The 14,849-nt window shown below is 37.5% G+C and overlaps 1 protein-coding gene across 1 annotated transcript in view; it reads left to right on the top strand.

Moving 5' to 3' along the window:
- Window positions 1-12,108, top strand: part of LOC103356473 (SH3 domain containing GRB2 like, endophilin B2) — a 34,235-nt gene extending 22,127 nt beyond the window's left edge. Inside the window, exons 7-11 of the mRNA XM_008280623.1 lie at window positions 683-706; window positions 1,276-1,365; window positions 3,202-3,302; window positions 5,712-5,913; window positions 10,273-12,108. Coding sequence (XP_008278845.1) covers window positions 683-706; window positions 1,276-1,365; window positions 3,202-3,302; window positions 5,712-5,913; window positions 10,273-10,380 — 525 coding nt within the window. The 3' untranslated portion in view covers window positions 10,381-12,108. The remainder of the gene's footprint in view (window positions 1-682; window positions 707-1,275; window positions 1,366-3,201; window positions 3,303-5,711; window positions 5,914-10,272) is intronic.
- Window positions 12,109-14,849: the final 2,741 nt, after the last annotated feature.

Genomic DNA, 14,849 nt, shown 5'->3' on the forward strand with positions numbered 1-14,849 from the left:
TCAGACTTTCATTCCATATATTCAGACTTTCATTCAATTTATTCAGACTTTCATTCCATATATTCAGACTTTCATTCAATATATTCAGAGTTTCATTCCATATATTCAGACTGTTACATATATATATAATTTCCTAAACGGCATGCCATATATATATATAGCTCTCTCTCTCTCTCTTATGAATCTATGAAAAAAAAATGTAATATTATATGTATAATATATGCAAAGTGTATGTAAACATCTGACCCTAACTGTATAGCAGGTTAGTCTTATTTCTAAATTACTTCAAAATTGGTATTTCAGTGGTCAAGTAACCTCTTTATTGACCAACTAAAGATACAAGTATGTCTGCATTAAGCCAATATTTAATCGTTTTCTCTTCAGAAAAAGTGAAGCTGAATAATGGAGTACTACCCAAATGACATGTCAGTGTAAATATAAGGTCAGATAAAGTTGTCTCAAAACCAGGGTTTCTACATTTACTCAGGCATTTACCATCAAATTGCATTCTATTCTCTATTCATGCCTTCCACTATTCAGGGCACATGCTACAGAGAATAAACAATACAATTTATTTAGTAATGAGCTTAGCCGCTGATTCAATGTGACACTAATGAAGACCTTTTTGTTATAACTTCCATTTTTCTCTGCTTCTTTTTTTGTCTTTGTTTTGTTCTGTTAGCTCTGGACTGAGGAAGTAGAGAAAGTAAGTACAGCAATGTTGCAAACTTTGTCCTACTGTCTATTTTTCAGCATCAATTCCTCATAATGCTTCAAACAGGCTAGGTCGTAACATGCGTTTTTCAACCATGTCTAACAAGCATTTTATATAGTTTCAACTGGCCGCGCTTAATCATACTTTTAAACACACTCAATTGTACAAAAGTAATAGAGATAACAGCACACAGTTGCAACATCTCACAAACACTTTGTTAAAGGCATATTATGGATCCATACCTCTGAATCTATCAGTTTCACAACTACTTTGAAATCCTCCCTCATAATTGCTCCTTTGTATAATTTATATCTAAGTTGTGTCTTCTGATGGTGCTGAGACATGATGACATTCAACTTTTTGACTGAAAGTTGAATGTTATCATGTGACTGAATACACAGCATGTCAGATTAATTTTTACAATGTTGTCTGCCTATTATGTTTATCAGCTGTCCTTATCTTTGAGTATGTCTGCAGAATGAATACTAGACATTAGGTGTAGCAAGCATTCTGAGGGGTATGAAGGAAAGATGTCAGTAATATTGTTCTTGTTGTTTTAGGCGGAACATGAGCTCCGAGTGGCCCAAACAGAGTTTGATCGCCAAGCAGAGGTTACACGGCTGCTTTTGGAGGGCATCAGTAGTACACATGTATGTCAACCACACACACCTTCACCACTTCTGTCAGCGTCACACTCATTTTTACTTGTATTTTATATAGGGAAAGGAATAACCTTCACTAACCACATCAGCATGATTTTCAAACTTTGACCTAATGAACTTTAGTAGTGGATGTTCTATTGTTGTTTATGGTTGCTACATTTATTCACTTTTATCTCATGCCTGTTGGTAATGGGCTGTCTTTTTTTTTTTTTTTTTTAAATCAGTCTGAAGTCTGCTTGTAGTAATTTATTTCACTTCACTATATTACGCATTCAGGTTTTATGTTAAACTATAAAGTGGAAGAGTGGTGTTTACATTTTATTGTGCTGTGATATTTTTGTTTGAAGCATACTTTCTGAAGTTACAGAAATTGAATCATGTAAATGCTGTTACTAAAAGTCACCATAAAGCAGTAATGAATGCATTTTGAGTTCATCACTCCACAGAAAACCGTAATGAATCCATCCATCCATTATCAATACAACGCTTAATCCTCATTAGGGTCGCGGGGGGACTGGAGCCTATCCCAGCTGACTTAGGGCGAAGGCAGGGGACACCCTGGACAGGTCACCAGTCTATCACAGGGCTACACTTAGAGACAGACAACCAAGCACACTCACATTCACACCTACGGACAATTTAGAATCACCAATTAACCTCAACATGTTTTTGGACTGTGGGAGGAAGCCAGAGAACCCGGAGAGAACCCACGCTGCACGGGGAGAACATGCAAACTCCACACAGAAAGATCTCGGGTGTCCTCAACGGGACGTGAACCGGCGACCTTCTTGCTGCGAGGCAACAATACTAACCACCGAGACACCTTGCAGCCCCTGTAATTAATCACTCCTGCCAAATTTGAATGATTAAAAAAATAGCCAAGTATATATGACTTTATTACAAAGTTGTATAAATGAATAAAATAAAATAAAATATGTAAAGGCCCATATTATCTAAAATAACAGTGAAAACTGATTTGATTTGAAATCATTTTAACTAAAGCAAACAGGTTAGATTTGAAATCTACAACTTTGGATAAAGAATATTTTTGTTACTTTGTAGTGATTTGCAGCAACTTAGATTCATTGAAAAGCCTTTGCTGCCAACGATGACATCAAGTGTTGGAAGGACAGGAGGGTGAAGGTTGAGGAGGGAGTCAGAAGCAGATTATCTGTGAATCTCAGTTGTCTTTAATAAAAGTTTGTGAAAATACCCGGTGTGAAATAAGCACTGCAGAGCAGGGTGCAGGGGGTGATTTCAGTTTTCCATCAGTGTGGCTCTTCATAAAATCAATCTACCTCCTCCACATCTCATCCTTTTATAGAAATTTTGAAGGAGACTGGGCTGTTCTGCAAATTCTGGCATCCAGGAAAGAGGCATTTGTTTGACTATTGCATTGCTTGTTAGCAAGCTGTAAGTCACCTGGTAATAGTGGAGCAGTTCTACTGCAGTGGCAGAACTGATCACTTGTTTAAAAAACAAAAAAGTTTTTCAGACTTAATTATATTCTTTATGTTCTGCTTTATCTGGATGAAGTTGTCCAGATGAAACAACCCAACAGTTTGTAGGACAGCTCAGATTTGCTCCAACAGTAAAAGTCTTCTTGCACACTCACACATACGAAATGTAACAGAAATAACAATCTTTATAATAAATATTAATATAAAACCATCAAAAAAACTCTTCTTCTGCATGAGTACTTTTACGTGTAATACTTTGAATACATTTTGCTGGTAATACTGTATTGTACCTATAGCTACTTAAGATCTGATTTCTTGTTTTTTTCCAGGTTTGTTTAAGAATGACTGTCGTTTTAATTTTCAGGTGAATCACTTACGCTGCCTGAATGAGTTTGTGGAGGCCCAAGCAGCCTATTATAAGCAGTGTCATTTCCACATGCAAGAACTACAGAAAGAACTGGGAAGGTGAGAGCCAGATAAGAGATGATATGAATGAATGGTTTGAGTTATAGGGCTTTACTACTTTACTGGGAATAGTCATTCATCTTTATGTGTAGAAAATGACCTGACAAGCTGACAGCTTGTGCCCTGTGTACCCAAGCTGTAGGTCTCTAGGTCAATCATTTCAGTTAGGATGTTAACAATTAACTAGTACTAAATTAGGTCACTAAGGAATATATCAACTGAAATGCCTAAAATCGACCTAACAGTTTGTGCTTTCTGTGCATGATGTGCATTTTTTCCAGTAACATGTTCAGTCCATGATACATTACAGCTAAGTGCTTTTCTATTTTACAGAAACAGCATAGTCATATGTTGTTTGACTTCACCCGAAATGTGCTAGGTACTTGTGGCCTGCAGCTCTTTGCCTAAGCAGCTCACTATGGCAGCTCTTTGTTTTGTCATTCCTCTCTGTAATATCGTATCTCAAATCTGCAAATGTTGCTCAACAAAGCATGATAGTAAAAAGATGACGTGTATGATATAACAGAGCAACAAAACCGAACAATAACTGTAAACAGGAAGATAAATAATGTTTTGTGTTCTGTTTAATCACATCTGATTTATGTTCTGTGGAAAAGCTTTATAGTTCCATTCCATTCCAATATTATTACAACCTGATTAATTCAATTATTTTTGTTGTATAAGAACAAGCACAATAAGACCAGCAGCATGAAATAATATAAAATATATAAAATATACAGTAACATTTTAGTTTTCATTCAGATAATTTGCTTATGTTTATTTGTGATTCAAATTCTGAAAAATTGCATTGCTTATGTTTTTGTTTTAATTGTATTGAATAAGCTAAATGTGGGCAAAACATGAATTTTGTACTTGATTAGCTTTTAATGATGAGTCACTTTTTGATAATTAGTATGATCAAGACATTACATAGTGTGTGGGGATGTACAGATATATACTCTACATAAAATAGATATAAAGTGAATTCTGGTCAATGTCTGATTTAGTATTTGATAAGTGTATTATTATTATTATTATTATTATTATTATTATTATTATTATTACATAATTTTAAAAAATATCTTTGTACCAGTGAGGTTGTCAGTCCACTTTTATTATGTTTGGTTTTGTCAAATCATGACAAATCATTTTTACTGTCTCATGCTCTCAGTTCTGATGAGGATGTGTGAGTACACTGTTTGTCCTGTGTGCTGCGGCAATTTATCTTTCTGTGTGTATGTGTTTTCTAACTCACACAATCACCAACTTTGTGATGTTTCCCAGAGACATTAAAGTTATGTTAAGTTATTTTTCTCTTTAAGAGCAGAATGCGATTAAGTTCTTTGCTGGCTTTTCCATCCTGTTTGTAAGGGTACAATGACCTGAGCAACCAGTGCTCTGACAATCTCGTGTGTTTCTGACCCATGTCATTCACCTTGTCCAGTTACCTGGTAATTTAGTGTCCATCTCAGTGTGCACAGTGCACAGGTGGGAGGAGAGGTGCAAAAAACTGTGTTCAGCTTGCAGAAATTAAGGATAATTTCCTGAAGAAGCATGTCTTTCTTTCATTGAGCTGTTGTTTTTATATTTTGCTGTACATATCTATGTCAGATTTATTAGACTAGACACTCTTTGCTTTATTTTTCACTGCAGCCAGTTGTTTCGTACTGACTCACTGGATGTAGGCTGTAGGTATAAGCCTGCCATTGAATGCTTATTTCAGGCCAATTTTCCTTCTCTTTCCACTGTCTGTGTGCTACTGTTTTCAAAATTTACTGCACTAAGGAAAACAACCTCTACAACAACCTCTGCGCAGCAACCTATCACACTTTGAATTTCAAGTTTTGACAAGAGTTTAGATCATGACGTATTCCCCCAAAGTTTTAAAGGAAAACTGAAGGTGCATCTTTTGCTTAGCTCTACCCCTGATGGTTGTAATTGTGCTTCAAGAAATGTTGTGTATTTAAAGAAATACAAACAAGCCAGAGCATTTTTACCCTGTAGCAGAATGATAGTAAGATGCATCCAGCCTAACATATTAGTAGTACACAAAAGGCTGGCGAAGAAAAACAAATGTGCCCAAGAGCTAACACACTGCACATTTACAGTGTGGCCCTTAATGTGTTTGACGCTTTAAATTTTATTGCAACTTTATTTGGGCCAGGAACCAGTTTTTAAACACATTGTAAATCATGTCTTCAGTCTGCAGCTTCATACTGTATGTTTTATTACATGGTCCGGTCTAGCTGTACTGGGGTTACAGCTCATACTTGTATGAACTGACGTATACCAGATTTCAAGTTGAGTGTTGATGGTGTTTTAGGATTTTTTTTTTTGGCTTGTCATTTTTATACATTTGTATTCTATATGTACTGGATTTTCAGACCATATCTGCCTACATTCCCTCAGGCTTCCCAATGCTTTTGCACTGAACTCCACCCACACTATGGCCACTCCAGGCTCTGCTTCAGATGGCAACACCAGCCCTGTGGAGACAGATACACTGAAGATTGAGGAAGTTCAAGCACCAGCTACTGGAACCCGCAAGGCCAAAGTCCTTTACGATTACGATGCTGCAGACTCCAGTGAGCTCTCCCTGCTAGCTGATGAGGTGAGAAGTACTAGTATAAGATGACGATTAGTAGTGGTAGTGGAGTAGTGGCCTTCACTGGGTCACCCACTGCTGCTATAGAACCTTGTTGGAAGCCCTGAAGAAAGTCAGCACTGTTTTTGTTTTTAAGAACTTTGGGAACATAGGGAAGGATGAAGATCTTAGCAGTCTTGTATGTGATACTGTACTTAAATTTTATGAAACAGTATTGATTAAGACAGGTAGGTATTAAGACACGCCTTTCTGAAACACTCAGAGTCTGGGGTTCTCTGTAATGTTGCATTAATGAGCCAACAATTGTTGGGTGTTGTTTTCTTTGGTGTTAAGCTCGTATTGTCTAGTTGAAGTTAGAAGTTTGAATGCAGCTTAGCCAAATACATTTGAACTCTTTTTTTTTTTTTCTTTTTTTTTTTTAACATATCCTGACATTTAATCCGAGTAAATATTCCGACCCAGGGAAGTTAGAATCCTTACTTTATTTTAAGTATGTCAAATGTCAGAATAATAGTGGAGTGAATGATCACCTTAGCTTTTATTTCTTTTATTCCTAGTAAGTCAGACGTTTACATACACTTTCTTAATATTTGGTGGCATTGTCTTTAAATTGTTTAAGTTGGGCCAAAAGATTTGCGTAGCCTTCTGCAAGTTTTTACAAATAAGTTGCTGGAGTTTTGGTCCATTCCACCTAACAGATCAGATGGGACTAAGTCAGGTTTGTTTGTAGGGTTCCATGCTTTATCAGTTCTGCCGACAATTTTTCTATTGAATTGAGGTCAGAGCTTTGCAAGGTCACTTGAGTACCTTGACCTAGCTTACCTTAGGGCCATTATGCCACAACTTAAGAAGGATGCTTTAGGACATTGTTCATTTGGAGGAGACATTTGTGATCAAGCTTTAACTTTTTTGTGGAAGCCCAAATGCAAATTTAACATAGCCACGGAATTTTCATTCCTCATGATGCCACATTTCATATGAAGCTCATCAGTCTCTCCTGCTGCAAGCACCCCGACAACATGATGCTGCCACCACCATGCTTCATTTCTCACAGGCCTCACCCTTTTTCGTCCAAGCATAATGAGGTTCAGCATGTCCATCCATCTAGTATAAAGTATATAAAGTAGATGCTCTCGGAGTACTAAGTTGAAACTTAAAGACAGGGTTAATAATTTCGTTTTAATGACTTCAACCTAAGTGTGTGTAGACTTCTTACTTTGACTGTAAACAGGAGAGAAGAAATTCAAAGGATAGTGTAAAGAGGGCCACTTCTTGGAACACACATCCAGGACTCAAACAGCCAAGCTTGAGAATAGTTTTGTTTAGCGAACTAGCAAAAGTACACAGATTGGCAGATGTGGCACTGCATTGCTTGCTCATGTGATAAGTGCCAGCCTTTTAATACACCACCATAGTGACAGATTACTGTCATAGCATTTTTTATTTAGTTATTTATTTTTACAGGTTTTGGTGCATTATATTTCTACTCACAGTGTCAGAGATTCAGCCAATAAAGTTGTAAATCAAAGTGTACATATACAAACTGAAATTTCCATAAAAATAGAACTTAACTGCCATGGAGACAAAACAGGTTGAATTAATGAGACTTACCTATAACAACTGTAATACAGGCTTTACCAAAATAGGGACTAAGGTTTAGTTTGCTGCTTCCAGCTGTTTGTAGGTGTCTTTCCTGTGTAATACCTGCTGCATGAAGCAGTAGCAGGATCCTTATAAACCTCTTTATAGCAAGAGAGCTGTGCATATTTCTGCACATGGAACAACAGCAATGACGTCAATAAATACTTAGAATGATAAACTATCCACAACATGTAGAAATGATTAGTCAGGATCTAACCACAGGTCACACTGTGTACTTGACTTAGACAGATGAGTCACAGTTTAACAGAAGCAATTAAATCATTTGTTATGCAGCATTCTCAAGTTGGATCCTGAGCACCATCACAGCAGTCTGGATATTTTTTATCTTAGTGTTAGTACAATAGTAGAAAGATTAGCAGAATTTACTGTGTTTAGAAAATTATAAACAATTTGGTGCTGCTATTAGTTCAGATTTAGTCTTTTGTTTATGAGTACTTGGTATTATACATGACTTACTAGTGTCTAATCTCATGTCTATGACGAATATCATGACAAACAATGTTGTACTGTGTGTGAATGACAGTGTGCTGTCACTTTACCAGACTGATGATGCAGCAGTGCTCTGTATCCCATGGCTAAAAAGGCCTGTAGGCTTATTGCATCACTAGAGTATGGAGGTAACAGACGTTTTTACATCTACTTATAAAAAGTATTCACCGCAATTTGTGTTTTTTAGTTACATTATAAATCCCAGAGGATGAATTAAACCTTTGACACAGAAAAAAATTACTCTACACTTTTTTCTGAAAGTTATATTGTCTTCAGAATGCTACATTTCTAAGAAAATTGTCTGACCAGCTTCCTGAGAATGGAAAAACTCGTCACGCTATAATGAATACAACCAACCTCAATTCACCCAGACTTCTCTTTAAGTGGGAGAGGGTGATGACAAGTGCAGTGCCTTTCAGTCTGATGAAGATAAATGTTTTGGGTTCCTGTGTGTCTTTTACTTGTTAATGGAAGGTATGGGTTACACTGATTTGTGAAAAGGAAATTATGAGAAGCTGTTTTTTTTTTTTAAGTGGTTCCATGCTTTTGGAAAATTTCAAAGGATGGAGATGCCTGATAAAACACGATGATTGTGATTCAGAGCTAGTAAAAAAAAATCTGACAGGACTTTGATCAACATTGGAATGTTTATTGTGTTTATTATAATAAAACATGATACAGTAGACGAAATATGTAATGCAAAAAATCTTAACTGAGTTAAAGATCTGCTGACGTTGGTAGCGTGGCTTGGCTTTCGGTTAGCTATTTCCTCTGTAGTGTTGTTGGAGTTTTTTTTTAGCAAAAATATGTGTGACCTTTTCACTAGAAGTTTCTGTTGAGTCACTTACTCAGCTTTAATTACTTTCAGTCTTTTTTGGTTTTGTTTTCTTCATGCCACTTACAGTTCAACACCACCTAAAGCCAAGTGGACCAGATGTTTCTTGTAGGGAGGAAATGTCTCAGTGTGGGCAGTAATAATGTCTTCATTCCAAACACATTTTTTTGAATTCTGTTAGTGATAGTTCCTGTAGAACCTGTAGTTAGCAATTATCTTGGCCAACCCATTTTTACCAGTGAAGTTGGGCTAAATAAGGGAAACACATATCTGAATAAGGCCTGTGTTATCCACAAGTGTGACACACATTTTATCATTTATCCAAGTTCACAAGAGTCCACATGGACTACACTCCATGCGTATACATGGAATATAAATATAGGACCATCTCCATATATGGAATGGGGACCTCCATGTGGGCTGTAATCAGTGTTTACCCTTCTAAAGCCCAAATAGTTTTAGGGTGTTTTTTGCTCCTGTTACATTTTTACTCACTGTGGGCTCATTTTTCACCTCAATTTAAAGTCCTGCACTGCTATAAAAACAACACAACCATGACTAGAAAAGAGAGAGAACTCAAAATGTCTTTAATGCAGCCTATCTTAATTATAATTCTATAAATAATCCCAAAAGACTTAACAAAAGTTGAATTTGTGCGTGCGTGCGTGCGTGCGTGCGTGCGTGTATGTAAACCAAAACTGTTCCACTCATCAACCCAGGAAAGATATTTGTCCATGCTGAATGTATATTCCAACAACTTTGTCCTCTGTATACTGTTTGTGAGCAATTCTGCATTTATTTTATTGCTCAGCCTACAGTTCACCTGAAAACTCTCTGAATTCTTGTTGTATGATTGCTAGTTGTGGCCGAGTCAGTTATGGCTACTCAGTTGGGCTTGGGATCACAGATTTTTTTTAAATTTTTTACATGACCAAATATTTAAATAAGACTTGTAGAGTAAAGGGATTGTTGATGAAATCTCATTCTGTTTTTACAGGCTCTGGTTCTGATAAATGGTGTGTAGCGTGTATTGTATTGTGACATTAATGGTGGTTCTTCCTGAGAACGAGTGGGTTTTCCCGTTCTGTATAGTGTCCAAGGTGGCAGTTTTGTGGTGGGATTAGGTCTAGAATTTAAACAAAAGAGTGCTTGTTACCTGGTTTGCCCCCTCGCTTGGCATTCCAGAGAGAGCCAAGCTGTGTCTGCAGGTGTAATCTTGACATTTAAATTGATAAATTTTTTAAAAAATCTACCTTTCATACCCAATGGCGTGTTTTGGGGTTCAGAGGGTAAAGTGTTTTGTGCTTGTTGACCTTTGTTGTGACTGCACAATTTTAATGATGATAATCTTAAAAGTTTGCATGTTTTCTGTGTTTCAGCTTATTACAGTTTACACAGTGCCGGGAATGGACTCTGATTGGCTGATTGGAGAGAGAGGAAACCAGAAAGGAAAAGTGCCTGTCACATACCTGGAGCTTCTCAGTTAGAGAACACACGTGCATGCATGTGCATGTGTGTGAGTGGGCACAACCGAAGCCACGAAGATTTTTCCCAAGCTTACACTAACCTGTAACCCTCAATAACACTCCTCCACAATACGCATTAGCAAAACTGTTAAGTTGAACACATACACACACATGTAATTTGTGTGCTTCTCCAAACACACTGAAGTACATTCATACCACACGAACAGCAGTGAAAATGGGAACACTGTTACAATGAGTACCAGAAATCCCCCGTACTTGAGGGTTAGCATTCCTTTTAGATTAGCTGTGTGATTTATTACTATGATGGTTTTTTTGTTGTTTGTTTGTTTGTTTTCTTTTCTATTTATTGTTGTGCATCCCAAATATACCCTGACATGACCATGCTTGTACAAAGCAGCGGTGCAGATAAAAAAAACAACATGCAATTACATGTCCTTAATTCTCTCAGTTGACGTGGTGATGTTAAGTCCCCCAGAAGAAGCCAAAACTTATTTAACTACTTTATTTTGAGTTGATGTCTATTTCCAGCAATTACCTGGTGTGGATGGGGAAAAGACATTCATGGCACTTTATGGTTAATTTTAAGTCCATGTAGAAATAGTAAGGATGTGACTGTTCTCCAGTTTTAGTACAGATATCCATTTTGTTCATCCCCTTTTTTCTATTAAGATGAGAACAGAGTTGCTTTGATCTTTTTTTTTTTTTTTCATTTTGAATGAAACCCCTAAATATGACAAATATTAGATAACACTGGAGAACTATTAAAAATAGTAAAACTTTTTTTTGTTTGTCATTGACTCATGGTAGAAAGTTTGCCTTAACTGCTAATTGAAATGAATGTAATACCCATCTTATTTTAAGTGACAATAATTTCTTAGACAGTGGATTGGAACATTTCTGGAAGTTGTTTGCTTGATTGATTTTTGGCATGATTCCTTTTTTTTCTCCCACACCTTTTTTCAGCTCAACTTTGAACAATATGAACACTTGTGAAGCAAATAAACATGAACACTCTCATCCTAACTGCCTTAAGATGATGAGGGGGAAGTGCTAAGACCATCTGCTGCAAGTCACAGAATGTGCTCCTCACCACCCAAATGTCCACAGATTTAATGTTCACCACAGCCAGCATGCAAGACTGTAACTTAAATTAGATTTGTGTGGTTTGCCCTTTAATGTTTTTTTTTGGAGATTTACAGCGTATCTGTTTGTTTGTTAAACCTATGAAGTGTCTTCAGTCTCTCAGCTGCATGTGCGACAGCTATTGGTCTGTCCTGCTCGACATGTATGTGTGTGTAAATTGTGTAGCTAAGCCTGTTTGTGTGAGATCTCAACATGTTTGCACAAAAACTAATGTGCTCTCTCACATCCAATATGTGTACATGCATGCACTGTCTTTTTTGTTATCCAACCAGGTGTTTTGTGAAATGAGCATAATTCTTTTACTTTGCAGGACACATGGCAGACAGATGAGAATAGGATGTAATAGGTCATGGTGGCAGAATGTATTGGACATTATGTGGCCTACCCTCTTCCCTTGTGCTCATTCCACAAATCTGAGATTTTTTTTTCTTTTCAAAAACTTTTTTTTTTTTTTTTACAGCTCTTGTTGTGATTCTGTTGTACCTCATTTTGTATTATATTTTTTTTGTCTGAATATGTTATTGCCTGTTCCCTGCTGAATGAATGGAATGTATGGGGTTTAATAAAAAGTCTGAGTAATTTGAATTCATGTACTTTTTCCACAGCTATCATACATACTTATGATGAAAACCATCTGTATGACCACCATGGTTAAAAGTTGGAGCCACTGCAGAAGTGCCTTAAACAGCAGTTCCTCTAAATGGGTGTAAAATACAACAGTAAACTGACAAAATGTAGCATTTATTCTGCAACATTATTTTAGTTTCTATTGCAAAATGATTCAGTGGATTTGAAAGCTACTGTTCTATTAAAGACAAGTCTGTGCTGTGGTAATTGTCTGCAATTCCACCTTGGCTCTAGTCAGAATTTCTAACATTTTTGCCTAAATTTGGTTATTTCTGACACCAACCTTACAGAAGGCAGTAAAATCTAACTCAAGATTTAAAACCACAGTTGCAACTTGCACATTGTTGTGAGTGACTTATTCACCTCAGTTCTAGTGGGGAAATGGCCAGGAGAAAAGCACTTACAGTTGTGAACAAAAGTTGACATACTCTTAACTTCTCATAAGTGGTTATGATTAACTACAGCTGGTGACTACTCTAACCAAGTCAAAAAAGTAGGCGGTTTTTTGTTTGATGCATTCATTGGACTTAACCACAAATGCAATGGGAAGGTCAAAGGGAAGGTCAAAGGAGCTCAGCACAGATGTAAAAGAGCCAATCACTGACTTGAACAAATAGTCAGGAAGTTCATATGGAGCCACGTCAAAGCAGCTACAGATCCCAAAACCATCTGTACATACAGTTGTTTGTAAGTATAAAGTGCATGGCACTGTTGTGTCATTGCCACAATCAGGAGAAAAAAAAGGTATCACCTGCCGCAGCGAGACAATTGGTCAGGATGGTAAACAGTCAACCAATAATCACTAAACGCAGGTCTGCAATGAACTGAAAGCTGCTGGCACACAAGGTTCAGTGTCCACAGTCAGGTGTGTTTTACATTGGCATGAGTTGAGAGGCTGTCATGCAAGAAAGAAGCCCTTCTTCCAGAATAGCATCTTAAGACTCAACTGATGACATGGGTAGAAAAAAACAAAAAAACAGGCCTTCTGGAGGAAAGTGCTGTGGTCAGATGAAACAGAAAATGAGCTATTTGGCCAAAAATGTTTGTCAGAGAGAAGGTGAAGCCTCTTACCCCAAGGAAACCATACCTACTGTTCAGCATGGTAGTGGAAGTATTATGCTCTGGGGCTGGCCAAGAAAAATGTAACCAAATATGAGTAATCCATCCATTATCTATACACCGCTTAATCCTCATTAGGGTCGCGGGGGGGCTGGAGCCTATCCCAGCTGACTTAGGGCGAAGGCAGGGGACACCCTGGACAGGTCGCCAGTCTGTCACAGGGCCACATTTAGAGACAGACAACCAAGCACACTCACATTCCCACCTACGGACAATTTAGAATCACCAATTAACCTCAACATTTTTTTGGACTGTGTGGGAGGAAGCCGGAGAACCCGGAGAGAACCCACGCTGCACGGGGAGAACATGCAAACCAAATATGAGTAATGCTGTATGTATATTTTCGGCCTAGCAATTTTCATTATAGCTCCAGACTATGATAAATTTATGAAAGAACCAAAGTGCGTTATTGTTCACTTATGACAAAGACGCTTCAAAAGAAGCCATGTGAAAGTGCAACGGTCACTTCGAACGAAATGGGGCCTACGACACTACTTATTAGGTACTTGCAATGCAGGCTTGATATTTTTCCTCAGAGAGTTTCACCACCATTAACATTGTGAATTATCCAATCACCGGGCAGTTTCACAATCATTCACACCTGGAGGCATTTGAGTCTTGGGTTGCTAATGAGCCATGAGCCATGTGATTAGGCGGTCACAATACATATATGGAACTCCCTATCACTCAAACGTGGGGAAACATAAACAGTAACATAAAACATTCAAACACAACGGTGGAGCAAGAGCCTAAGCACAATATGTTAAAGTGCTACAAAAGTTCAATTAGCAGTGCCTTGGATTAGAGCCAATATGATACTTTAAGAAGCACAAAGAGCGGTACAGTTGCCTTTTTACTTATGCTCTTCGGATTTGCTTAATGATGGATTACCTGCAAAATAATAACATTTCCATTGTCATGACTCAGTCTGCCTACTATAGGCCAGTGATGATCAGGCAGCATCGTCAAAACATATAGCCAAAATAACAATCCTTATCTAAATACTCCAGGTCTTCAAAAAAGATATGCGAGGAGGGAAAACAATCTTCAGTCTTCAGAGTCTGATGTGAATAATGTTTATTCAATACAGAGGCTGTACGAACAAACATGAGCAAAATCTCGAGATAAGGCTAGCTAACAATGCATTACATGTCCTTATATACATTTGCGAACTTCGTCCAACTCCCCTCCTTCCCTCGAGAAAACCCAACCTTTTTTATACTCATCAGAGAGTCCATAGTCAGCATTATTTCTCGCTTAGCATTGTGTAATTTAAGATATTGTAGTTGCGCTGCTTCCCTTCTCCACCTTAGCGATGGGGTTCTCGTTGCCTTCCCGGGCACCATCTTCAGCATATCATTTCAAGGCCATGGTGTCCTTATCTGAGCTCACACACAAACGCAGAGCAAGGGGGAGCACAAATGCATCAGGCCTGCTGCAAACAGGCCTCAGGCTTCTTTAGATTTTTATTGGATTGGGTTTTTCACAGGTTTGTTCAGTATATTCATAAATTTAGTTTACACATCATATTATTAAATCTCATTATTTATTTATGCTCAAATCTTACACATATTTGTTAT

The sequence above is a fragment of the Stegastes partitus genome, unplaced genomic scaffold (assembly GCF_000690725.1).
Source record: "Stegastes partitus isolate 25-593 unplaced genomic scaffold, Stegastes_partitus-1.0.2 Scaffold202, whole genome shotgun sequence".
Taxonomy (NCBI): Eukaryota; Metazoa; Chordata; class Actinopteri; family Pomacentridae; genus Stegastes; species Stegastes partitus.